Raw genomic sequence first — 25,999 nt, 5'->3', positions numbered from 1 at the left:
TCTAAAAGACATAACCATTCACGAAAGGTCACCTGCTGAGGTATAAAACCAGGGTCCTCATTGTACATTCAAATCATCTTATACATTTTATATATATTAGTAAATTATTATTTTAAATACCTCTGTGTATTTTTATAATCAAGTCTACAAGCTATCAGATCTTCATACTTCAGCATAAGTTTTTATGCTTCAGTGGTATCAGAGCCATGGCACACGATATAATCATGTGGGCCTTTGAACGTAGTTCGCCTCACAATGTGCCATTACGTTCATATCCTGATTACATTGAACAATTTAGTATTCAAGAAGTATTTTAGTGTTTAGAAAAGTCAATTGCAAAAGTTAAAGAAGCTCGAAAGGAAAATGATCTAAATAATGATTCAGATGAAGCTAATGCAGATCAAGATGATGATCCAAATGAAGTTGATGTTGAAAGTAAAAAAGAAGTAGTAGAAATGGACTCAGAAGAAAGTGGCGGCAGTCCAGTTGAGCCCAAGCAGAAAAAGAAGGCAAAACCTAAAACTCCTGCTAAAGGCAAAGAAAGCGTTCTTACGCAAAAGTCCCCTGCAAAATTCTTCGCAGAAAACAAAAACATTGCTGGTTTTGATAACCCGGGCAAGAGTCTTTATACGACGGTGCGCGAGCTTGTGGAGAATGCACTTGATTCTACGGAGTCCGTTGGCGAACTTCCGGCAATTAAAGTTACTATAGAGGAGATTACTAAGTCCACTTTTAATACCATGATTGGGTTAATAGATCGGGAGCGGGTGGATGCAGCATTGTATGGTGATTTTGAATCTGAGAAGGCTTGTGAGAAACGTTTAGCTAAAGAAGCTCGTGAACAAGAGAAACTGGCAAAGATTGTTGCACTTGGGAAGAAGCCTAAAGAGATGTCCACTACAAAGAGTCAGAAAGCTCAGGGCGAGACATCATTTTTCAGAGTGACTTGTAAGGATAATGGAAAGGGAATGCCACACGATGACATCCCAAATATGCTTGGAAGAGTGCTTTCTGGAACAAAGTACGGGTTGAAACAAACTGGTGGAAAATTTGGACTAGGTGCAAGGATGGCATTGATATGGTCCAAGATGAGTACTGGACTTCCAATAGACATTTATTCAGCAATGCAAGGCCAAAATTACATTTCATTTTGTAGCCTTGATATTGATATTCATAAAAATATTCTTCATGTTCATGTACATGAAAAGCGGGACAACAATGATAGATGGAATGGAGTAGAAATTCAAGTTACAATTGAAGGAAATTGGACAACTTATCGTTCAAAGATAATATAGTATATGCACCAAATGGCTGTAATAACACCATATGCTCAGTTTCTATTCCGATACATTTCAGCAACAGCGGACAAGCATGTCACAATAAGATTTGCATGAAGGACAGATGTGATGCCTCCAGTACCTATTGAAACGAACTATCATCCTTCTGTTGTAGATCTATTACTTATCAAGCGCCTTATTGCAGAGACATCGAATGCAGCATCTTCATCTGGAAGTATAACCGTTAGGGACATAATTGCCTATCTGGAACGTGATCCAAATATGTCGAAGTCCAATTCCTTGTATTGCTTGTAAGAGAGATCAAAGCATATAAAGAAGAATTCCGCCGACACTCTCTCTGAGAACAGATTTCTTGAATTAGTGGGAACAGATCACTCAAAGTACTTACCCTTGATTTTGGGTCTGTATTTCCAGCGGAAAAAAGGATTATTGTTCCTCTGTTCAACCTGCTGTCGAGGCTTCCTAATCTGGAGCGTTTCCACCTGCATCCTCATCCACTCCCCGACCACGCTGCCAAACCACGCTTCAATCTACCGTCACCTTTCTGTTGAGTATGTGTGGTCTGTCGCTGCATGTTCAGTCTCCCTTCTCCACGTTCCCCTGCTATCCACACTGTCACCACCCAAAGCGTTTGCTAACCACGCTCATACACTGGAAATGACGTGCTATGGAAAGCACGAACTGACAACTCAGTCAACAATTCCATTTTTTCCTACACATTCACTGTTAAAAAAAAAAAAAGGGAATGGGTCATACCGAATCAGTTTACTTGTGTACGCTGGATCATACAATACGACAAATCAATTTACATGTGGTCGTGTCGTTTGGACTTCGGTCGTGCCATTTGAACAAATATATATATATATATATATATATATATATAATTACGTATTAAAAAAAAAGTATATAATTATAATCATATTATATATATAAAACTTATAATTATATAGTATATATATAATCTATAACTAAAAAAAATATAATTCCATTAAAACAAAAAATATATATATATATTAAAATTTGAAAAAAAATAAACAGTATTAAAAAAAATAAAAATCCAAGGTAATATTAGTGATGAGCTACATGATGAAACGATGCCCAGATTATATGCTGAGAAGACAACCACCGCAAAGACAATTCCCAGCATTATAGCTTTGAGGACAAAGCTTCCGAAGGAAGAGGCTATGTTATGAATATAATTCATAACAATTAGATAAATAAAATAAATATTAATATTAAATAATTAAATATTATTTAGGTTAAATAGTCATTAAATTAAGTGAAAAGGCATGTCTAAAAGACATGCCCATTCACGAAAGGTCACCTGCTAAGGTATAAAAGCAGAGTCCTCATTGTACATTCAAATCATCTTATACATTTTATATATATTAATAATTTATTATTTTAAATACCTCTGTGTATTTTTATAATCAAGTCTACAAGCTATCAGATCTTCATACTTCAGCATAAGTTTTTATGCTTCATTGAGACACATTGTCTCCAAGGAAGGCATTGCAATATATCCAGAGAAGATAAGGGCCATCATGGAGTGGGTAGCTCCTAAGAGTGTGGATGAGGTGAAATATTTCATGGGTTTGGAAGGCTATTATAGGAGATTCATCAAGAACTTCTCACAGATTGCTTATCCCATTACATCATTGCAAAGGAAAGGTAAGAAGTTCGAATGGGCAGAGGAGTGCAAGGCTAGCTTTGAGCATCTTAAGCAGTTGTTGACACATGCACCAGTGCTGCATATTGCATATCCGAATAAAGAGTTTGTGGTATGAACAGACACTTGCAAGGGAGGGCTTGGTTGAGTCCTTATGTAGGATGGACAGGTGGTATGTTATGAATCACGGAACATTAGGGGAAATTTGAGGTCTAAATGGGCCTCCTAAGAAAAATGTAAAACCAAAATAAAATTTATAAGAAAAAATAGGATTCAAGATGATGATGTCAACCATGGGGGATGATTCACCATTTTTGGAGTAAAAAAGTAAAAAGGTTAAAAATAATAAAATAATAAAACTACTTTTTCGGCTCGTATTTTCAACTTATCTCCCTAAGGTTTTACTCAAATTTCAAGTGGAACTACTCGTTGGATGAAAAGTTTAATTCATCATCCAAGGAGTACCCATGCTACATACTTTCGATGGACTCTGCTACAAGAAAAATGAGAAATACATGACAAAACGTGATTGCAATGACATTTTTCATGTATTTCTCATTTTTCGTGTAGGAGGGTCCATTGAAATTATGCAACATGGGTACTCCTTGGATGAGTAATCAAATCTACATCCAACGAGTGTTGTTGCTCGAAATTTGAGTAAACCCATAAGGAGATAAGTTGAAAATACGATTTGAATTTTTTTTTTTCCTTTTTCCTTCTATTGATGATGTAATCTAATCTTATTTTATTATTTCCACTATTATTTTACAATTTCCTTAGGAGGCCTATTTTAGACCTCAAAACTCCCATAATAATTAAATGAGCATGAGCAGAACTACCCACGCATGATCTTGAGTTGGCAGCGATTATACATGCATTCAAGATGCGGAGACACTATCTTCTTGGCAGGAGGTTTGTACTTATGAGTGATCATATTGGATTGAAGTATTTGTTTGACCAACCGAATCTGAACGCCAGGCAGGCTAGATGGTTGGCCATGATCAACGAGTTTGATTTCGAGATCAAGTATATCAAAGGTAAAGATAATAGGGTGACAGATGCTCTCAGAAGACTTGTACAAGTACATCACTTGGTAGTTATGAGCTCCTATGGGCTAAACTTACATGATAGGATCTTGCAAGTAGGTCAGCAGGATGTTAGGTATATGGAGATTGTGCACAGGTTGCAGCAGGTGTTGGTACAAGTACACATGATATTACAGGTACAAGTGTAGTTACAGGTAGATGTAGTGGTACAGGTACAAGAGGTAGTATAGGTACAGGTGTAGGTGCACAGGGTATGGATTATTGTCTTACAACGAATGGATTGGTCAAGTTCTGAGATAGGATATATGTACCGGATAACAGTGAGCTTGAGAAGGTGATCTTGAGGGAGTTTCATGTGAAACCTTATTCAAGTCACCTAGGTCATCAGAATACACTGACAACAGTGAAGAGATAGTATTATTAGCCAAATTTGAAGAGGGATGTAGTAGAGTTTGTGGCAAAGTGTTTTGATTGTCAGCGAGTGAAAGAAGAGTGTAAACATCCAGGTAGACTGATACAGCCGATTGCAATTCTAGAATGGAAATGGGAGGTTATCTCCATGGATTTCATCACAAAGTTGCCGAAAACAGTGAAGCAACATGATTCCATCATGGTTATTGTGAATAGGTTAACAAAGGTTGCACACTTCATTCCAGTGAATTCTACATTCTCATCTAGTGATGTGGCACAGGTATTCATCAAAGATGTGGTAAGACTGCACGGTGTTCCAAAGAAGATTGTGTCAGACAGGGATGTGAAGTTCACTTCCAAGTTTTGAAAGGAGTTATTTGCAGGTTTGGGCACAGAGTTGGCCTTCAGTATAGCTTATCGTCTGCAGACAGATGGACAAACAGAGAGGGTCAACAGGATATTGGAGGACATCTTAAGAATTTATGTGATGCATCAGCAATGAAAGTGGGAAGAGTACCTTCAACTTATTGAGTTCACGTACAACAATGGTTATGAGGAGTCATTGAGAATGAGTCCTTTTGAGGCATTGTATGGGCAGAGTTGTAACACTCCCATCAGTTGGAGTGATCTGGTTAGCAACATATTCGTTGGACCAGAAATATTGACAGACATGGAATAGAAAACGCAGGTGATCAAGAAGAATCTAAAGGCAACACAAGAGAGGCAAAAAAAGCTATGCAGATCGAAACAGGTTGTTCAAGGAGTTCCAAGTTTGGGAACATGTGTACTTGCGCATCAAACCGAAGAAGAGCTCCTTGCGGATTGGATATTGTGCCAAGTTGGCACCACAGTTTTGTGGACCCCTCAGTATCATTGAGAGGATTGGGCCAATAGCCTATCGACTTGCATTGCCTCCGACAGTGAAAGTCCATGATGTTTTCCGTGTATCTTTGCTTAAGAAGTATGCTAAGGCTGTTGATCATGTGATTAACTAGTCTATATTATAGGAGGAACCAGATGGGGAATTACAGCCGAAGCCTCAATGTATATTGCAGAAAAAGTTGCTTATGCTCTGGAACCGAGCAATCGAGAAAGTTAAAGTGAAATGGAATAAATTTGGTCTCGATGAAGCTACATGGGAGATGGTGGATAAGATGTGGGCTATGTATCCTTCCTTGTTTTTCGGTTGAGGCAAAGCAGCTTCGATATGGTGGTGTGGTATATGCTTTATGGTGGTTTGGTATATGATTTATGATGTTTTGATATATGCTTAGATATGGTGTTTAATATATGTTTTAGTATATGATTTGATATATGTTTTGGTATATATTCATGGTGATGTTGCTATATGTACATATGTGTATGGATGTAAATACTGGCATGAGCTATGTTATAAAGCTACACTATGTGGTATGTGTGTTATGTCATTATGATTATGTTGTCATTTTACTATTCTATCATGTGGTTATGTTATCATGATGTTATGATGTCATGTGGATTGGCACTCAGAAGGACGATCTTTGTAAATATTGTAATGAGTCGTGTTATAAAGCTTCACTATGTGGTATGTTGTCATGTTGTCATGATGCTTTTTTTTTGAGAAAATCTTTCATTATAAATACCGCATCGAGTTGTGTTATAAAGCTCCATGAATAATATGTCTTCTTGCAATAGGTTGCTGAGGTATATGTGTGATTGAACACCGAGGACAGTGTCCCCCAAAGGGGAGGGTTTTGTAACAACCCTTGTGAAAATTTCATGTAATAAAAGTTAAAAACAATAACCACAGTTGATCGGACACTTATTCCAAGCTGAATGTTGGGCAAGACATCCTAGGGGGTGTTCATTTGGTTGTTTATGGCTAAGGAAATTGGCAAAGGCAATGGCTAGGGCTTTGGAAAGGCAAAATGGCATTTTTGGCACATTTATTTATGAGAATAATAGAAATTAGGAGAAAAGGGAGGTGAAAGCTCACAAGTTGCATGTGAGGAGGAAAATGAAGGAAAATAATAGAAAATGAAGAAAATAGAGGCCTCATTCATAAAAAGGCTTTCGAGGATCAGTTGGTAACCTTTTGTCAGTTGATTTTTGGAGCTCTCTCATTATTCTCTTTCTCTCTCATACTCTTGGAAACAGTTTTCTTGGAGTATTTTGGCATTGGAACAAGAAAGGAAAAGAAGGCAAGAGGAAGCAAAGATCAAGCAGGGAAAGGCAAGATCAAGCAACTACAACAGGGTTCATTGCATGTATCAACTTGCATGTGTATTGTCCTTACTAGATTTGCAATGAATGGCATTGCATGTGGTTCTTTTCTATCATGGCATGGGTTTTTCTAGGTGTGATAGTGTTTTCAACCTAGCCTTGCCATTTTCGGATAACCATGGTGTGATGGGGTTCTCATGTTTTGGTTGAGTTGGATTTTCGGATGGCTTCGAAGTTGAGTGGGGTGGATCTCTGAATGATGGAGCACATGGCCTAGTGGTCCTTCTACCGGACTCTGAATCACACTAATGTCACTGGCGTAGTGACCCCTGAGCCATATTGTGGGTTGTGGTAAAGCCAATATTGTGTTGCCTCAGTGGGCCTCGGAATCCTCACTGGTGAATGCCAAGATATACGGTAAAGCCAAGAGGTGGTTTTCTCTTCGTTGGGCCTAGTAATCCCAGGTTTGGGATATGCGATAAACCCTGGATAGTGGGTCTATGTTTAGGACCTAGTGATCTGAGTTTGGATTGCGGTAAAGCCTAAGAGACTAGGAGACAAGAAAATTCCTCATGTTGTAGGTGGATAAATCCGGTGGCATCCATGCTTGTTTGGCCTAGTGATCAGATGGAGATCACAGTAAAGCATGTTATGATGTGTTCATTATGGTGGCATAGTGATCCGGGATGGATTACAGTAAAGCCTGGTTTCTATTGATGAGTGTGAGGTGGTTTAGCTCGGTATGCCCTGGTTGGTTCTTTTGGTTTGAGTCCCGCGTTCATGCTTGGAATATGCCACGAGGGTGAATGGCCGAAGAGAGATTTGGCCTAGTCATTATATGGTCGGGTGGAACGTGATAGTCCCATCCCCGGTTGGTTTATTGCATTCATTAATGAGAAATTCATTCCCTTGATTTTCATGTGTAAATGTATTGATGTATATGTGGATTTTGATGGCTGGTATGTTTATGGTAATTATGTTGCTATTATGTTGGTTATATCTATATTTTATGACAACAACTATATATGGCTCTCAGCATGTTTTTACTTGTAAATGAATGGATAGTATATCTATGGCCTAATAGATGATAATGCAGCAAATGACATGAGGGAACAACGGTTCATAGCGATTCTCAGATAAGTATGAGATCCCTACACTTAATTTAGTTGTTTACAAATGTAGGTTATATGCTGATGACATGTTTGACGAAATGCCTGGCATGGCTAGTAGGGGTCTGGTTATGCTCTTGTTCAGTTTATTGCTTTTGTATCATTGTTTCCCTGTATTTTTACTGATTCTAAGCTATCACTCTATTTTCAAGCATGTGAGTGACATGGCACCCTTACGGGTAAGCATTGGCATCAAAGAGGGATGTGCTAGCCCTCCTAAGTCATCTCAATGATAACCATCATCTGTGCTTTGGAAGAAGGCACCATCCACCAAAATAGGGTCAAGGCCAACCAGGGGGCATGTTCAGTCCATTTGGGCATATCATCAAATAGTCCAATGTCCAAGCTTTTAAGTTTAGTGTTTTAGCATTTGGAGGCTCATCAAGAGGTGTAGCATCACGTGGAATCAACTCAAGGCTCGATGCTCATCTTTGGAGGGCCAAGGTTGGGGCCACAAAGTTAGGTTTGCTTTAAGAAAGGGGCAAAGAACCTATTGGAAGGTTTTGAAGAAGAATGAAGCTATCCCTTAAGGAATCTCTACTACATATGTGATACCAACTAAACAAACCTCTCAAGATCAAGCGAGATAAACTTATTTAGGGACAAAAAATCATTAAAGTATCATCGTGAAAACCTTGGATTCCGCCAAAAGCAAAAAAAAAAAAAAAAATCGTTGTTTTTTAATTCATGGGCCGCTGTCCTCCAACCCGGCCGAGCCAACCGGGTTATTACCGAGCTGGCCGAGTTGTTAGACAACTCAGCCGGCTCGTTAATAACCTGGCCGGCCAAACCGGTTCACTGGCCGAGTCGACCCGGTGAAGCCTTGACTCAGACCAACTCGGCCGAATCGGTTCTGAACCAGCCGAATCTTAAAGCACTGATCTAGTTTAATAATGGCAAACAATTATTGAAGTTACCCATTCTCCATAAATTCTTATTACTATTAAAAAGAAATATTAAATTACACATTTAATGTTGCATTATTTGATTGTTAATACTCATAATTTTTTTGTATTATCATTCAATAATGCTTCATTTTACGGTCCTGTATATATGCATGAGAGTTAAACACCATCGATCCACAAACAAACCACTGATATTCACATTAATCACTTAACATATTATGTTTATTTGATTGTTAAAGGCTTTTCCCAAGGCTACCGATATTTAAATGAATCACCTAACATATTATGTTGATCTGATAGTTAAGGGCTTTTCCCAAGGCTATTCTGAGGCACTGTCATAGATGCAGAAGACTTGTGAATAAGCTTCTCATATGGTAGTGTTTTGACTCTGCCTTGTATGACAAACCATCAATTCCTAGTATACAAGTGAATGAGTCCTTGTGGCGAGAAAGGAACGACACAACAAAAATGAAGCAATGCCTTTCTTGAACATTCTGCCTCGTTTTGACCTGTGAACTTTACAATGTACATTCGTTGCTTAACTAACTAAATGTGTAGATTCACTGAACGAAGATATATATATCCTTCAATGAAAAGAACTTTATAAAGAAATGGAAATATGTGAATTTTGATTTCTGCCACAATTATAATTTTCGATGAAAATTTGTGTACTTTTGAAAGAACAAATATTACGACTTTGACTGTCTTAAGACTTTCCATGAAAGGTATTTGTTTCTGAAAAACTTTATGGAATTGCTGGAAAATTTTACCATTAGTTCAAACAATGTATTTACAAATTTTGGAGTTTTGAACTTTTATTGATGCCTTACAACAACTTTCTTGGCACCACAGTGCTTTTCCACTTACATCCTAAAAACACCGTATGTTGTTTTAACAGAAGCGTCTTGTTTTGAAGCAGATAAAGCCAAACCTAAAACCGTTCTTGTATCTGCAGGATCAATAATGCCATCATCCCAGAGTCTTGCAGTTGCATAATATGGATTTCCTTCTCTTTCATAAGACTCTGTCACCTTTGTTTTTAAGGCTTCTTCCTCCTCTGTGCTCCACTACAGAAAAATAAATTCAACAGTACCTTCAACTTTTAGTAATCGCATATCAAAGGAAAAATATACAAATACAGAATGCAAAAACAAAATATGCATAAGGCAGACATTATCTTTTATTTCCCGGAAGGAAACAGCACATAAACTTTACAAACATGACAAACAAACCCAATTACCTGAATACCCTGTCGCTTGCGATTGTCCCTTTCAATTTGAGCAAGAACTCCAGCAGCCTTCCAAACCAAAATACCACATCGAAAAAGCAGCAGATGTTCAGGTGATCAGACAGAAAAAATATATATATATTATTAGCATGAGTATTTACTATTTACACGGTGCACATAGAAATAAAAACAGTGCTATCTCTTCCATAGGAAAATTCAATAGCAAGGCTACTTGTTCGTTTTCTTTCCTACTAAGCAACAGAAGCAATAACCACCTTTACGAGAGGTGTGAAAATTTTGTTTAGTTCAGGAATTCAGATGCACTCAGGTGAAAGCTTAAGGGCTGTAAAATTGAAATAATTGCTGCACATTCATTTTGAGATTTAGCACAGAAAGTTGAACACACCTGGGCACCTCCCATGACTGAAATTCGGGCTGTGGGCCAAAGAAACAAAAAATTGGGATTGTATGCACGTCCACACATTCCATAATTCCCAGCCCCAAAGCTGCCTCCAACTATAATTGTAATCTTTGGAACCTGCATACAGAGTTCGTCATTGGGAGTTAAGTGACGTCATTCTTCTCATAACCAAGCATCCTAAGAACATTTTCCTTTGCATATGAAAGCATGATCCAGCCTATGATGTATCTTAAATTCCAATATTCAGATGGAGGAAAGGAACATACACAAATACAGTCAAAATATTCTAAAAAGGTTCACCCAACCTCGCACCAGTCAGGAAAATGGTATTTATATTAAATTTATCAAAAACATCACGATGATTTTCATTGTAGGAAGATGAATGGCATAAATGAGAATGATCAAACTCATATGTAAGCTACGACAACCAATGCATGCTTTTGGCTAGATATTATGGAAATATTTGGCTGTCTGAGAACCTTAGCTGTATAGTTAACAATCTATGATGTCCCTTTCTGATCCATAGAAGCATGAAAGGAATGGAGTCATAGCCTAACTGGATCCCCTGGGCTATTGACAGAAAGTAAAAGGGTCACAGAATAAAAATAAATAATAATTAGATAAAGGTTGTAAAAGTCACTTTACAAAAAATAAAGTGACCCATGACTTTTGTTTGCCACCCATGGTTTTTGGAGAAAAATATTATTAAAAGTAGAAAAAGGCTCAAGGCAATGCATGTGAAGAATTATTGGTGAATTTGTTAAGGAGCTCAAGTAGCTTGCTAAGAGAGGTGAGAACCCTTGTTTGGTTATCAGTTTCGGTGTTGGGGTATACACCATAGTTGGTGGCATTGGTTTCGGTGGTTGCAAAGCTGCCCTAGCCATTTATTCTGTCTTGCATGTTGATTCTACAGGGGATCGAATTGGCAGTATAAGAACTGGGCCAAAATTAAGAGTGCCAAGAAGATCGACTCAACTGAAGGAGACCAAGTTCTACATTTTTTAAGACCAATTGTGCATTCCAAAGGGCCAAGTTCCTAACCCTAAGAGACACTGAACTTGTTGTATCTTCCAGATACCAAATTAGGTTAAAAATTGCAGGGGTCAAATTGCTTAATTCATTGTGGCAGAATGAGTTTATTGGGGAACGAACTATCAAATCAGAAGGGTTGAGATTGGTCAGTGGAGAGGCCGAGCTGTTGTGCTTATTTGAAGCCGAAAATCAATTCCCGTCACTAGTGCAAGTTGAGGCCGAATTGTTGTGCATATTTGTGGTTTTTAAAGGCCAAAAATCAAAGCCCATCGCTGGTGTGAATTGTCTGTTATGAATATAATATATATATATATATATAGAAGAGGCATGGCTCTAAGGACATGACCGTTCATGAAGGGGCACCTGCCTAGGGATATAAGTAGGGCCCTTATTTGTAATCAATATCATATCATATCTCTTCTATTCAAACATTTTTATATAAATATGTTATTTGTTTCATGATGGACATTCTTATATTCCATATATTTTAAATATTTCCGCTTCATATATGAACCTTGTTTGTAATATTGGTATCAGAGCCATGTTCTCCAATCCCGGCCATTGGCCAAGCTTTTACTGCATACTCGAAGATTTTGGAGTTTCTCCTACAGCTCGACAGACAGTTTGATTTTGTCCTTTGGCCACCAAAAGTTGAAGTTGACTTTGGTCATTACATTGAGAAAAAAAAAATAGAAGAAAAAAAATTATATACATATATCTATATATTAGAAAAAAAAGTTAATATATATATTTGAAAAAACAAAAAGAGAAAAATTAATTAAAAAAATTATATAAAGAGAAAAAGAGATTATTTATTTAACAAAACGCAAATAAAACAAACTACTAAAAATAAATAATAATAAAAAATAGAAATTAAAAATTAAAAATAAAAATAAAAGCGGCCACAAGCTTACTTGCTAGCCCAATCACCACTCTCGCAGCAATAGTCGCTTTGTCATGCCTACTACACGTTGCCTTTGCTGCCGCCACTGGCCTCTAATTAGTCGCACATCTCCACAATTGCAACGATCTGCCACCGACAAACCTGTGTTTGCCCCTGTCAAGCCGCCGCAGACCAAGTCTTCCGCTATATCAAACCATCGTGTTCACCCATCTTCCATTGTATCAACCCATCGTGTTCAAGACGACATAGACCGACGCCTCGGCTCCCCAGCCACCATCACGACTTTCGCAACCCGATCTGTGGCCAAACAACATACCTATCCCCTCGCTGACATCACCCATACCCGTACATAGATTATCAATAAATTTTATAATAGTGTTAAATATTAGTTAGAATGTTATTTGCTTAGGACAGTTACTTCAACTATTTACATCAGCCCATCTATCAATCCATTTTATTTCCATTAGCAATCAAATGAATCATTATCTTATTGACAGTAATTGAAGAAAGAACATAAGCAATAAATGAGGAAGACAAGCCAAGACAATAAAACACAAGGATATGGCTCAAGCCAGGGAAAAACCCAAAGATGGGGAAACCCTTGATCAAATATTTTTATTATTGATATAATATTCAACAGAGAGAGAGAGAGTACAAGAATTCAAAGTCATAATTGACTTGCCAATTTGGAGATCCAGTGTCACAATCCTTAGATAAATAGATGGACCAAAAACATGCAAAGTTGATGACATACTGATGAAGAAGCTTGACCTGGTTAGGGTTATATTCAGTCCACCATTGTCTCACTTATTATATCCAAGTCACCTCCTTTAAACTGTCCCAATCTTAATGTTCTTTTGACCAAACACTTGTCACCCTTCGTTGCCTTTCAAGCCCTTTTTCAACTGTTAATTTTAGATAACAATGGTATGTTCTATGCTTTAGCAAAATTTACTTCAATGCTCCCTATTAGCCCAATGACAATTTCCAATTATCTTCAGTAGCAATCACATTAACTTATACACATTTGCAATAAATGTAGATGGAACATAAAAACATATGTAGAGGACAAGCCAAGACAAGAGGACACAAGATGTGGCGGATGCCAGGAACAAACCCCAATGTGGGGAACCCTTTGATCAAATCTTCTTATTATTCTAGAGAGAGAGAGTACAAAGATCAAAAATACATGCCCAAACAGTTTTGCCAAATCAGCAGTCAATGCAGCCCTAACCAGAAAGTCAACAGTGGTCAAAGCTGCCCCAAAACGTCCTCCAATCAGCTCAGTCAATAGCAGAATAATGCAGCCTGCCAAGGGAGTCAAAGTCAACCCAAAACCAGCTCGGTCAACCTAGTCAAAGTCTGCTGTAATTTTGCGGTCAAACCAGAAAGTCAATGCAGCAGTCAACTCGGTCAAACAGTCCCCAATCACCTTGAAATTTGTGCCAAAGAATGCGGCCTGCAGAAATCAAAATTCCCCAAAACAGAAGTCAACATTGGTCAAATACTCCAAGTCAACGCTGGTCAATGCATGCCCTAATCCTTGAAATTTTCGGCCTCCAAAACCAATCCATAAATCTGCCTTCCTTCCACATGTGCGAAGAAGAGAAGCCTTCAAGTTGTACGAACCAATCAAGAGAGGAGAGAGAAGATGATGTGATGGGTTGAGATGATGTCCAAATGAGAGAGAGGTCACTCCTATTTATACACTTTGATGAGGGTGAGGAGACACATCCATTGGGCTTCATGAGCTTAAATTTGACTAAGGCCAACCTTGACAATTTGTCCATGAGAAAGAATAAATTTAAAATTCCATTTCTGCTTGTTAGAATGAGGTGATCTTTATATCAAAATTGTACCTCGAAAAGAGGAATCCAATGCAATAATCATCTCCATCATATGAGTTGTCCTAAGGTGGAAGTTGGCCCTAGTTACCAATTTAATAGTCCCTCTCAACTAGGGAGAATTCCACCTGTCAATCCATATGACATCATCATGCCAACCTGTCATCCTGTACCATCCCTATCATTTCCCTGCTCTTCTCTGCTCTGCTGACCCATGAAGTAATAATGAAGAAGTAATTGAGAGTGAGTCATAAGATCATACCACTCTCCACTGACAAAAGTCAGTGCTTGATCCCATATCAAGTTGTTGAACACCATGCATCCTAGTCATAGGGAGTACGGCAGTACATGATGCATCCATCGGTAGTGCTATGGTCCCTAACCATCTTTTCCCAACTCATTGGCCAGATGAGAGGTACTTCCCATGAGTCCCAGACTCTATGGGTAGGATGTGTGTCGGGGCATCAGTAAGAGAAGGTGAACCACTCATCCTGCTCATATGCCATAAGAGAAGGTGAACCACTCATCCTATGCATATGTCAATCGTAGGGGAAGGTGAACCACTCACCCTACATGCATGTGTCCGAGTAGGGGAAGGTGAACCACTCACCCTACACACATGTCAACCATAATGGGGTATCACAGGGGAAGGTGAACCACTCACCCTATATCCAGCGCACCACTAGGGGAAGGTGAACCACTCACCCTATGGTCACTCATAGATAACTCCAAGAAGTACCCCAAGCCCCCAGGAGTTCTCAAAGCTCTGTGTCCAAGTCATACAGGACCCTCATAGGAGGGTCGTCCCACGACTCCAAGTCTCTCCCGGAAGGTTAAAAATTTGACCTTCCCCAAAGGCTTCGTGAGAATGTTTGCAACCTGCTCATCCAAGATATAGAAGCAGACCCCAAAGAGAAGCAGCATCAAGATGTGCTCTTACGGTCCACCACACTACCAGCTCAGTCAGCATCTGTATATCCATGTAGCCTCAAATTCCCGGCAATGTATCTCAGTCCATAGTGGATTGTGCCCAGGAGATATCTCAAGAGATTCTTGGCAGCAATCTAATGAATGTGATGAGGCTCGACCATATATTGACTCAACGTGTCCACAGCAAAGCATATGTCAGGACGGGAGTTGACCAAAAACATCAGGTTCCCCACAAGTTGACGATACTCGGTAGGGTTCGCCAATCCGGACCCGACATAATTTCCACATAGCTTCTTAAAGTTGAGTTCCATCTGAGTAGTCACAGACTTGTAGTCCACCATCCCACATCTCTCAAGTAGCTTCACGATATATTTTCCTTGAGAAAGGAAATTATCAGTGATGACTCAGATGACATTGTATGGCCCAATACGTTCAATTGTTTCAAGTAATGGTTTTGCAATGCTGATGTCGCTCTTGAACTTCTCTGAGTAATCATACGCTGAAAGAAACATGGCACCACAAACAGACACATCAAGAACACTTATCAATGGCTTTCCTTTTACATTTGTCCATCCATCAGATACAATGGACACCCCATGCCCAGTCCAAGAATTTGTCATTCTACTCAAAGAATATGATCAAGTCCAACGGTCCTAGCCCAGTCATACCTAGGGCTCTTGTATCTTTTGGGGGCATAATTTATGGCAGAAACCATTTCATGCCAATAAGGTGAGCGAAAAACATTGAATGGTATCCCACATGCATAGAGAAACCGGTAAATTTTTGAATCCACATCATTCCTACACCCTTCGTCAAGGAAATCTGATATGGTTCTACGCCTTAAAGAGATGTTTGTTCCTGTGCCTCCATTACCACTGCAATGGGGGGATGATGAAGGAGTTATTTGTGCATGTTGATGTGATTGTGAGCTACGTTCAAAGAAACCCTTTGATTTTTTAGATTTTTATTGGACTTCCTCCTCTTCCCTTATGTGTTTGGCTCTATCTGTTGTTGACACACTTACACAAGTTTTGATTCCTATTGGTTTATCTTCATCCCATGGCCTTTTCCCATAGAGGTGCCTTCTAGCACGGGTGTATGAACCCGTGTAAGTTTTGTTGCAATGGGGGCATGTAAATTTAGTGGTTCCACCCCCTTTCCCTCCTTCAGGCCTAGAAACATATTTCCACAATGGGGTTTGGTCTTGTTTAGTTTTTGGGGCCTCATCATGTCCACTCTCTTCCTCCTCACTAAGGTACCCCTCTCCAGGGCTTTCATCAAATCCACTATAACCCACTTCTTCATCCTCTTCTTCACCATGATCAACCCTCCTTCTACTCTCCAACACCATAATAACCCAAAAAGGAACCAACAAGAAGAAAATGCCAAGGCATATCGTCATGATGTTTGAACTTTAAAGTTTTGAGTCTGCAAAAAAATAGACCAAAATATGTTGGGGTATTTATCCTCAATAATTGCTCCCGTTGCCTTACAATTAGCAGCATTATCAGTGATGACTCGGATGACATTGTATGGCCCAATACATTCAATTGTTTCAAGTAATGGTTTTGCAATGTTGATGTCGGTATTGAACTTCTCTAAGTAATCATATGCGGAAAGAAACATGACACCAATAACAAACACAGCAAGAACACTTATCAATGGCTTTCCTTTTACATTTTTCCATCCATCAAATACAATGGACACCCCATGCTTAGTCCAAGAATTTGTCATTCTACTCAAAGAATGTGATATTTTTGCTTTTTCATGATCAAGTCCAACGGTCCTAGCCTTGTCATACCTAGGGCTCTTGTATCCTTTGGGGGTATCATTTATGGCAGAAACCATTTCATGCCAATAAGGTGAGCGAAGAACATTGAATGGTATCCCACATGCATAAAGAAACCGGTAAATTTTTTAATCCACATCATTCCTACACCTTTCGTCAAGGAAATCGGATACGGTTCTACGCCTTAAAGAGATGTTTGTTCCTATGCCTCCATTTCCACTGCAATAGGAAGATGATGGAGTTATTTGTGCATGTTGATGTGATTGTGAGCTATGTTCAAAGAAACCCTTTGATTTTTTAGATTTTTATTGGGCTTCCTCCTCTTCCCTTATGTATTTGGCTCTATCTGTTGTTGACACACTTACACAAGTTTTGGTTCCTATTGGTTATGTATTTGGCTCTATTTGTTGTTGACACACTTACACAATTTTTGGCTCCTATTGGTTTATCTTCATCCCATGGCCTTTTCCCACAGAGGTGCCTTCTGGCACGGGTGTATGAACCTGTGTAAGTTTTGTTGCAATGGGGGCATGTATATTTAGTGGTTCACTCCCTTTCCCTCCTTCAGGCCTAGACACATTTTCACAATGGGGTTTGGTCTTGTTTAGTTTTTGGGGCCTCATCATGTCCACTCTCTTCCTCCTCACTAAGGCACTCCTCTCCAGGGTTTTCATCAAATCCACTATAACCCACTTCTTCATCCTCTTCCTTATCATGATCAACCCTCCTTCTTCTACTCTCCAACACCATAATAACCAAAAAAGGAACCAAAAGAAGAAAATGCCAAGGCATATCACCATGATGTTTGAACTTTAAAGTTCTGAGTCTGCAAAAAAATAGAGGAATGGGAATGGGAAATAGAGAACTTTTTTTAATTTAGCAATGAACATAAAAAGACAAAAATGCTAGATTAGAGTTTAGATCCTACCTCCTTGGCCTTTAATCCCAAGCTCCAATCTCCCTTGCAAGCTCCTCAAGCTCCTCCAAGCTCCTCTCTCTTGCTCTCTCCAAGCTCCAAACTCTCTCTTGCTCTCTCCAATGGGTGAATAATGGGAAGGGAGAGGCTCTTTTTACTCTTTTCCCCCTCCCCTTTCCCTCCCTTTCTTCTCCCTCTCCGTCGTCAACCGTCGCCCCTCTCTCTCAGCCCCATGGTCTTTGCCTGCCTCTCTCTCTCCCCCTTTAATCCAGTCAAGGAGCGACCGCTCCCTTAATCGCTCCCTAAAAACCAAGGAGCCTTTTTTTTTAAATGGAGAGCGCTCCCGAAATCATTCGCCCTTCGGGAGCGATTCCAGGAGCGCGCTCCCGACTAGCTCCCAAGCGGAGCGCGAATCGGGAGCGGATTCGGGGGGGTGTTGTTGAAGAATCTAAGGCAGTTAGAGTTAATGTGATTCTTCTTATGCTTGATAACTATTTGTGAGGTGTTTTAACTTTTCTTCTTAGCATAGTCTTCACTTGTTATTATTAGAATGTGTCTTCTTAGTTCATCAAATAGCTACCAAAACAAAGAGACAAGAACACACGATGTTGGCTTTCTGCCATGGCCAAAACCTCTCCTTCTTGGAGAAGAAAACCCGCACAAAAGTCTTCTTATAAAGATTCCCATTGACGAATACCAAGACCATGACCCTTGACCTAATTAAGCCATTCCAAGACCGAGACACCAATCCTCTTCTTGACACTGCTAAGATCATCACCATCACTACTGCTTCACCAAGGTCATCATTGAGATCATCATAGTTGCACCATCATCAAGATCATTACTATACATTCACTAAGATAGTCACTGTTCATTTACTAAGATCATCACTATATATTCACTGAGATTATCACTGTATCTTTACGGAGATCATCATTGTACCAACGAACTCCATATACTGAAGCTACACCGAGATCTTTTATTATGATTATGACTTCATAATTGTATCTTCATCAAACACTGTGCCGAGATTATGACTGCGTCCATAATATGAGACAGAGTGTGTCTCTGTAGGATCACTGAGATCCTTATCATCACATTTTACGCCTTGACTGTGACTGTGCCTATTATACGTTATGATTGTGTTGAGTACGCCAAAACGTGATCATGTGGAGGCCAAGACACAGTGATATTTGTCATTGTAATTGTCTGAGATTTCCAGAAAGGTATGCGAAGATATCACTTCATTGAATATATCAAGATCATGATTGTTTGCCGAGACAGAGTGTTCTGCACCGAGACCTTCATCTTCACATCTATGCCGAGATTGTAATCACTGTGAAGAAGCTGAGGTTATGACCCACTGTGATTGTCACCGAAGATGGTAGAGACATATTATCTCCTGTAATGTGGATGCCATACGAAAACATGCCTGTGACTGACCTTCTTTTGCGCAGATCCATAGCAAGGTATATATAGTAGTTTCGACTTCATAATAAGCCGACTTGAGCCAGTGAAGAGATGTGTCTTTAATGCAAGCCGACATGACATCCTTTAATTTGTTTTGCTGGCCGACTTGACTGCATTTGCCATCGTTTTGTTTGCAGACTTCTTCTTGTGCTTGTCTTGGAGGATTGTGCTCGTCTTGGAGGGCCTTTTAGACTAGTATACATTTACACATAGTCTCAAGAAGAGCTCCTTATACATGACTTTGACTCTTTGACTTTCCTAAACTTATGATATGAGCAAAAAACTCATCCTTATAATTTACAAAAATAATATTTCTTTTTCTTGACAAGTGCAAATATCAAAATTACATTTGTAAATACTGAGCCTATTTACACTTTCTTTCTTCAACACTCCCTCTTAACTAGGGAGGTATTTATAATGGTACTTGGTCATTCTCAATCTGAAGAATTTCTCATAAGAAGAATAGGATTCGTAACCCATCTGTATAGCATCATAGTAACCAACATTGTTTCCACGGCAAGGCCTTGTTTGACAACTCTATCTCTCATTAGATTAGAGCACAATGTTGGCGAGACTAATGATTATAGACACCTTCATCATTGTCTCTCAAGGTACATACCCACCCGGGTGTTCACTGAGTATGACCTTATAGCACTATTCGTATCTTGGGTTCCTAGCCCTCAAAGAATATCAGTCCTCTTGCCTACTCTTATCTTGGATGCCCTACACATCCTCAAAGAGCATCGGATCCCAGATGATTACCCAATCGTCCATTCTTTCTTGCCAGGCGAAGACAAGAATGTTGTGTCTATCATGTGTCTACATTTCCATTCATGGCCTTCACTAAGACTTACGGTTGTTAGTCTTGGTCTAGTGCATGACACATGAAATGGAAAAACACATTTATCACTCCCTTTTTAATCAGGGGTGACTTAATCCAGGCTCCCTCTTAATTAGGGATTCTCCTTTCATCAACAACTTCTTCGTGGGTCCTTCAGCGACTTGATCAACTTCTTTTCTTGATGTCATGAAATTCAGTTGAGCTTCTTCCTTGTAAGGCTTTGGCCATCGATCACTTTCATTCTTGGTTTGTCATGTCATTTCTTTCTTCATGGAAAGTGGCCTTCTTGGTACATATCTGGAACATTCTTAATCTAGCTACTTCTTTCTCATCATGCTTCTTTTAGGAGTATCCACCACATGAATGCTAGTTGTACTTGCACTTATAATTCTTGTTCCAGTAGCCCTGCATGAACTCATCCAAATATTATTCAAGAAATCAAAACATATCATTAAATCAAATCGTACCTTTCGAGATGGCTCTTCATCATGATATCTTTTCAGTAGGTATCAACATCCTGCATGTTGATTTAGGGTAGCATCGGATGTGCTCTAGCCACAAAATTTGGTGGAGAAGTTGGGGCACAAGAGATCTCCAATACCCAGAAAGGGTTTGGGCAGATTCTAAACAGATCAGAAGATATTAAAATAATTAATATTTTTAATGGAGTCCCTAAGTCTAAACTTAGGGAAAATAAAATATTAATGTGTATTGATATGAATCTGTGTTAGAATGGTCCAAAAGACATGGATCAAGCCAGATCTAATCTTAGCCGTTAATTAGGGACTTAATCTCGGTCATTGAGATGTCAACAGGAAAATTATAAGAGGAGGCTTGAGGGTCACTTGGAGAACACACCAAATGATCAGTCATTCTATTCTCTATAGCGGGGTTTGCTAAGAGTGATAGAATCAGTGATCGGGAGAGCAGCTGAGGGGCATTGAGTACAGAGAAACAGAGAAGGCAGATATTGTGCCGGGAGAGCAGCGCAGCAGCTAAAGAGAGTGACGCAAAGCCAGCAACGGCTCACGCAGGGCCACGCAAAGGCAGCCAAGTGTTGTGCAGAGCACCAAAGAGGCCAACATGTCTGACGCAGAGGCCCAGAAAGCTGACGCAAGGCCTCCTGGGGCTGACGCAGGGCCAGTGTGAGACAGAGAGGGGCTGACGCAGTCCAGATTAGGCAGACGCTGGGGTTGCAAAGAAGTTTTGTGCTGAAGAGCTGTCGGAAGGATTTTCCGGGGTTTCAACCACGAGATTTATCTCAAACTGTGAGGTATAGCTGCTAAGGAAATTCTCTGTTGGGTAGGCCAGTTTCGGCACCCAGATTGTACTCTGATATTGCTTAATAAGAAAACCCTCAGATCGCTGCACTGGTTTTGCCACATTGGGTTTTTTTGGGGACATTAGTCCAAAAATAATGGTGTCATGTGGTGTGTTTGTTCTTGTTTCTTTTAGTTGTTGATTTGTAATATGTTGTGCATGCACTGGTGTTTATTTTCAGTATTTACTTTGTAAATAACTTGTTAAAGAAAAATAATAAGTAGGTAGGAATAAATCAGATAAAGTGCATGGAGGGTTTCTAACTAAGTAAAATTAGAAACTTCAACACTGCATACTTGTTGACACATTTCCCAAGGATATCTATTATCAAGGGTCTCCAATTTTCAAACTTTCATCAGAGTCTTCATATCTTTTAGGGAGATTTCCTAGTAAACTCTTCTTGGTATTTTGGATGTTGATTGCCTTCATCATAGTTGCATAGCTCACGATCTCTTTCTTAGGGGTTTCTAATCAAAGTCCTGTAATCGTAGTCAACCACCTCATACTTTATATGAGGACATATTATGTTGATTTCATCTAGTGTGACTTATGCCTTTCTGCATCTTTTTAGAGGAGGAGATCCTTCTTCTCTTGATCATGCTCCTTAAGATAGAAGCAATGATCCATGTTACCTGCAACCATACGACATAACATTATAAAATTAAATACATGCATACATACCTCATTACACCTTTAGGTCATCTAGGCTTCTTCCAACAGCGTTCTTGACTGAAGTGTCTTCAACCCCTTGATCTACTTCTATTATTATGTCACCATAACATTATCCATGAATTCCATGAGTTGGAGTTCTTGATGAAACACTTGCTTCCTCTCTAGATTAGTGAACCCTACGATGAGGATTTCATCAGAGAATTTTGAGGATCTTGTATATCCCCAACTGGCAGATGTTTCCTTTTTGACTTGATGTATGATGAGCCTTGTCCTAGATGACTCCTTCCTTTCCTTTAATGTCCACTAAGGTTCCCAAGAGCTATATCCTACATGTTTGTTTGCCATGGATTTTGTCCTTCATGATTCCCATGGTGATGTCACGAGCTCTTGTTTCTAATGCTTTCATGATGCCACGATGCATCTTAATATCATGGTCATATCTTTAATGAAAGATCAAGGAGCTTATGATAATATCCTTTTGTGAGGGAGGCCATCTTAATCGTAGTGGAGATCTATTGCTCCCTCTTTCCTTGGCCCTTTTCTTCAGCTTCCTCCATCTTTCTGGCGATATGAGCCTCTTTCCATATTCTTTCCATAACATTGAATCTTATACTATTCTTTCTTTTCCTTTCCTTTCTGCACATAATTGTGTCCTTCAACATTTTTGCCTTCTGTCTAACATAGATACCACAAGTTGTCGAATGAGGTAACCTTCTTTGCTCATGGGTATTTGTTATCTTGATGATTATCTTCTTATCATCTTTCCTAGATCTCTCAATTGAGTTCTCATGAAGATATTCTTTCTTTCTTTGATACCTTCATTTTGTGTAGATCGGGTCTCAGTGATGTGACCTTCTATACTGCATTTTCCAGAGAATGTATCCTCTAGTATATCATATATCTCTTTGATGTCTTCTTTCTTAGTACATGGGGATGAGAGAACCTTAAGAGTTCTTTCCCATGAATTCAAAGAAGACATTTTTCCTTGATGTGTTCACTGTCTTCTTTTATCTTATGAGGATTATGACAATCCTCCTCATTTCATGCAAGGATTTTTGATGACCCATTCAATCCATAGATCTCCTTGCAGTCATGAAGTCATTTAACCAAACTTGATTATAAAAATGAAAGATACTTACTTGACAAGTGAAGATGAACTCTTCTGCTTGATCACTTTGATGTTGGTTTTAAGAAGATTTATTGGATTTTCCTCTTAGATGATCTTCTCTTCAATGGAAAGCCTTTCTTCAATGGAAAAGGTTGCTCCCTTTTGATGAGGATGATCTGTTGTTTCCCTTGATGATCTTCTTCTAGTGCAAGGAAATGATTCTTGCTTTTATAACCTTGAAGGTGATGACGATGCTCTTTCTTCTTCAATATGCTTTGCCTTTTTTTTTTAGTAGTGTAGATCAAGATTGTTGTTAGGGTTTCAACTTGTTTCAAGATGAGGTTGTTGAAGAATCTAGGGAAATTAGGTTTAGTATGAGTCTTCTTTGCTTGATAACAAATTGTGGAGTCCTTTTACATTTTCTTGTTAGCTTAATCTTCTTCCTCTTCTTATTAATGCATGTGTGTGTACTTCACCAAACTGCTACCAAAAATATCACAACAAGAACACAAGATGTTGGCTCTCTGCCAGGGCCAAAACCTCTCTTCTCTTGAGAGGAAAACTCTTTAGTAAGTTTCTCTTATTGAAGCTTCTTATTGATCAATGCCAAACCCTAGACCCCTGACTAGAATGTCCTCCAAGCACAAGTCAAGTCCTTTCTCCTTTCTGCACTATGTTCCCTAGCACATGGACTTTCCTCCTTCTGGCACTTTGCTCCCCAACACTTCATTCATTTCTCCACTGCTTTGTCTAGAGATAGATCTTGGCTATGTTAGCTTCTTGATGATATATTCTTCTTCCTTTCTTCAAGATGTTCTTCACTTAAGGAGACACCCTTCTCGAGATTCTTCTTGAGGTAGGTCTGCAAACTTGATGTGACTGAACAGCAGCCCTAGTTTTGCCACATATGGTGGGAACGCTAGAGAATTAGGGTCTTTTTCCTTCGCTAGAGAGGTAGGCTTCTTCGCTTGACTTGGGAGGCCTTGTAGGCCTAGCTTCAAGCCCAAACAACACTGGTTCATGGATTGTTTGTTCATGTTGTCATACTCACAGACTTGACCTCATTTTCTTCTCACGTGTCACTGTTTCTAGCCCTAGAAACAGTCCTCTTCACTTTGGTTTTCCTCCTCCTTCCTTCGCTGCACTAGGAGACGTCTTCTTCGTCCTTCGTTACCCTTTTCTTGCCTCTTTTCTTTGCAGATTTCAGAGATATGAGTGTGTTGTCTTTGGAAAAGTGGACAGCCTCTATATATAGAGCACTGCCCCTCCTTTAGGCCGACTTACTGTTTGTAGGCCGACTTGCCTTCTATAATTCAGATTGTTTCTTTTGTAGGTATCGTATGCATGGAGGAGACTTGTTGACTTTGCTTGGAGGTATTCTCTTGACTCTAATACATGATCATACATGGTGTAACATGCCCTTAAGGCCTTCAACATTTTCTTTTGACTATTTGACTCACCTATAGCACTTTAACATGTGCTAGACCTATTTCAATGAGCAAGAAACTCATTGACATATATTATAAAAATAATATTTCTCTTCCTGAATAAATACAAATATCAAAAGTACATTTATGAAGACCGAACCTAGTTACAGTTCCTTCAACAAAGATGATCTTTGATTTTGAGATCCTTTGAGTTACCTTGCTTTGTAAACATCTTGATGAGGTTCTTGGTGACCTTTTGATGATGGTTGTGGAGACACAAGTTCTTGTTGTTGTAGACTGCTTGTTGTAGACTTGATCCTTCAATCTTAACAAAACCCTTCAACTTGCTTTGATGCCCTTGAAGACTGATCCTTGTATGTCTCTTTGTTGCCCTTCCTTTGACTTCTAAACCTTAGCTCTGATACCATGTTGAAGAATCTAAGGCAGTTAGAGTTAATGTGATTCTTATGCTTGATAACTATTTGTGAGGTGTTTTAACGTTTCTTCTTAGCATAGTCTTCACTTGTTATTATTAGAATGTGTCTTCTTAGTTCATCAAATAGCTACCAAAACAAAGAGACAAGAACACATGATGTTGGCTTTCTGCCAGGGCCAAACCCTCTTCTTCTTGGAGAGGAAAACCCGCACAAAATTCTTCTTATAGAGATTCCCATTGACAAATACCAAGAACATGACCCTTGACCTAATTAAGCCATTCCAAGACCGAGACACCAATCCTCTTCTTGACACTGCTGAAATAGTCACTACTATACATTCACTGAGATAGTCACTGTTCATTTACTAAGATTATCACTGTATATTCACTGAGATTATCACTGTATCTTTACGGAGATCATCATTGTACCAACAAACGCCATATATTGAAGCTACACCGAGATCTTCTATTATGATTATGATTGCGTAATTGTATCTTTATCAAACACTGTGCCGAGATTATGACTGTGTCCATAATATGAGACAGAGTGTGTCTCTGTAGGATCACTGAGATCCTTATGATCGCATTTTACACCTTGACTGTGACTTTGCCTATTATACGTTATCACCATGTTGAGTATGCCAAAACGTGATCATGTGGACGCCGAGACAATGATATTTGTCATTGTAATTGTCTGAGATTTCCAGAAAGGTATGTGAAGATATCACTTCATTGAATATATTGAGATCATGATTGTTTGCTAAGACAGAGTGTTCTGCACCGAGACCTTCATCTTCGCATCTATGCTGAGATTGTAATCACTGTGAAGAACCCGAGGTTATGACCCACTGTGATTGTCACCGAAGATGGTAGACATCTTATCTCTTGTAATGCGGATGCCATACGAAAACATGCATGTGACTGACCTTCTTTTGCGCAGATCGATAGCAAGGTATATATA

The 25,999-nt window shown here is 39.2% G+C and overlaps 1 protein-coding gene and 1 pseudogene across 1 annotated transcript in view; one reads left to right on the top strand and one right to left on the bottom strand.

Moving 5' to 3' along the window:
• The first annotated feature begins 444 nt into the window (after positions 1 to 444).
• LOC149167563 (DNA topoisomerase 6 subunit B pseudogene) lies at positions 445 to 1,350 on the top strand (annotated as a pseudogene).
• Positions 1,351 to 9,428: 8,078 nt separating this feature from the next.
• Positions 9,429 to 25,999, bottom strand: part of MCCB (3-methylcrotonyl-CoA carboxylase) — a 234,649-nt gene continuing 218,078 nt past the window's right edge. The window contains exons 8-10 of the mRNA XM_089433023.1: positions 10,335 to 10,466; positions 9,941 to 9,997; positions 9,429 to 9,767 (exon numbers count right to left, since the gene is read on the bottom strand). Of these exons, the coding sequence (XP_089289149.1) occupies positions 9,564 to 9,767; positions 9,941 to 9,997; positions 10,335 to 10,466 (393 nt within the window). The 3' untranslated portion in view covers positions 9,429 to 9,563. The remainder of the gene's footprint in view (positions 9,768 to 9,940; positions 9,998 to 10,334; positions 10,467 to 25,999) is intronic.

The sequence above is a fragment of the Pinus tabuliformis genome, chromosome 5_1 (assembly GCF_031772625.1).
Source record: "Pinus tabuliformis cultivar Carrire ecotype Pingquan chromosome 5_1, CPIR1, whole genome shotgun sequence".
NCBI classification, from domain to species: Eukaryota; Viridiplantae; Streptophyta; class Pinopsida; order Pinales; family Pinaceae; genus Pinus; species Pinus tabuliformis.
This window is presented reverse-complemented; position numbering and strand designations above follow the sequence as displayed.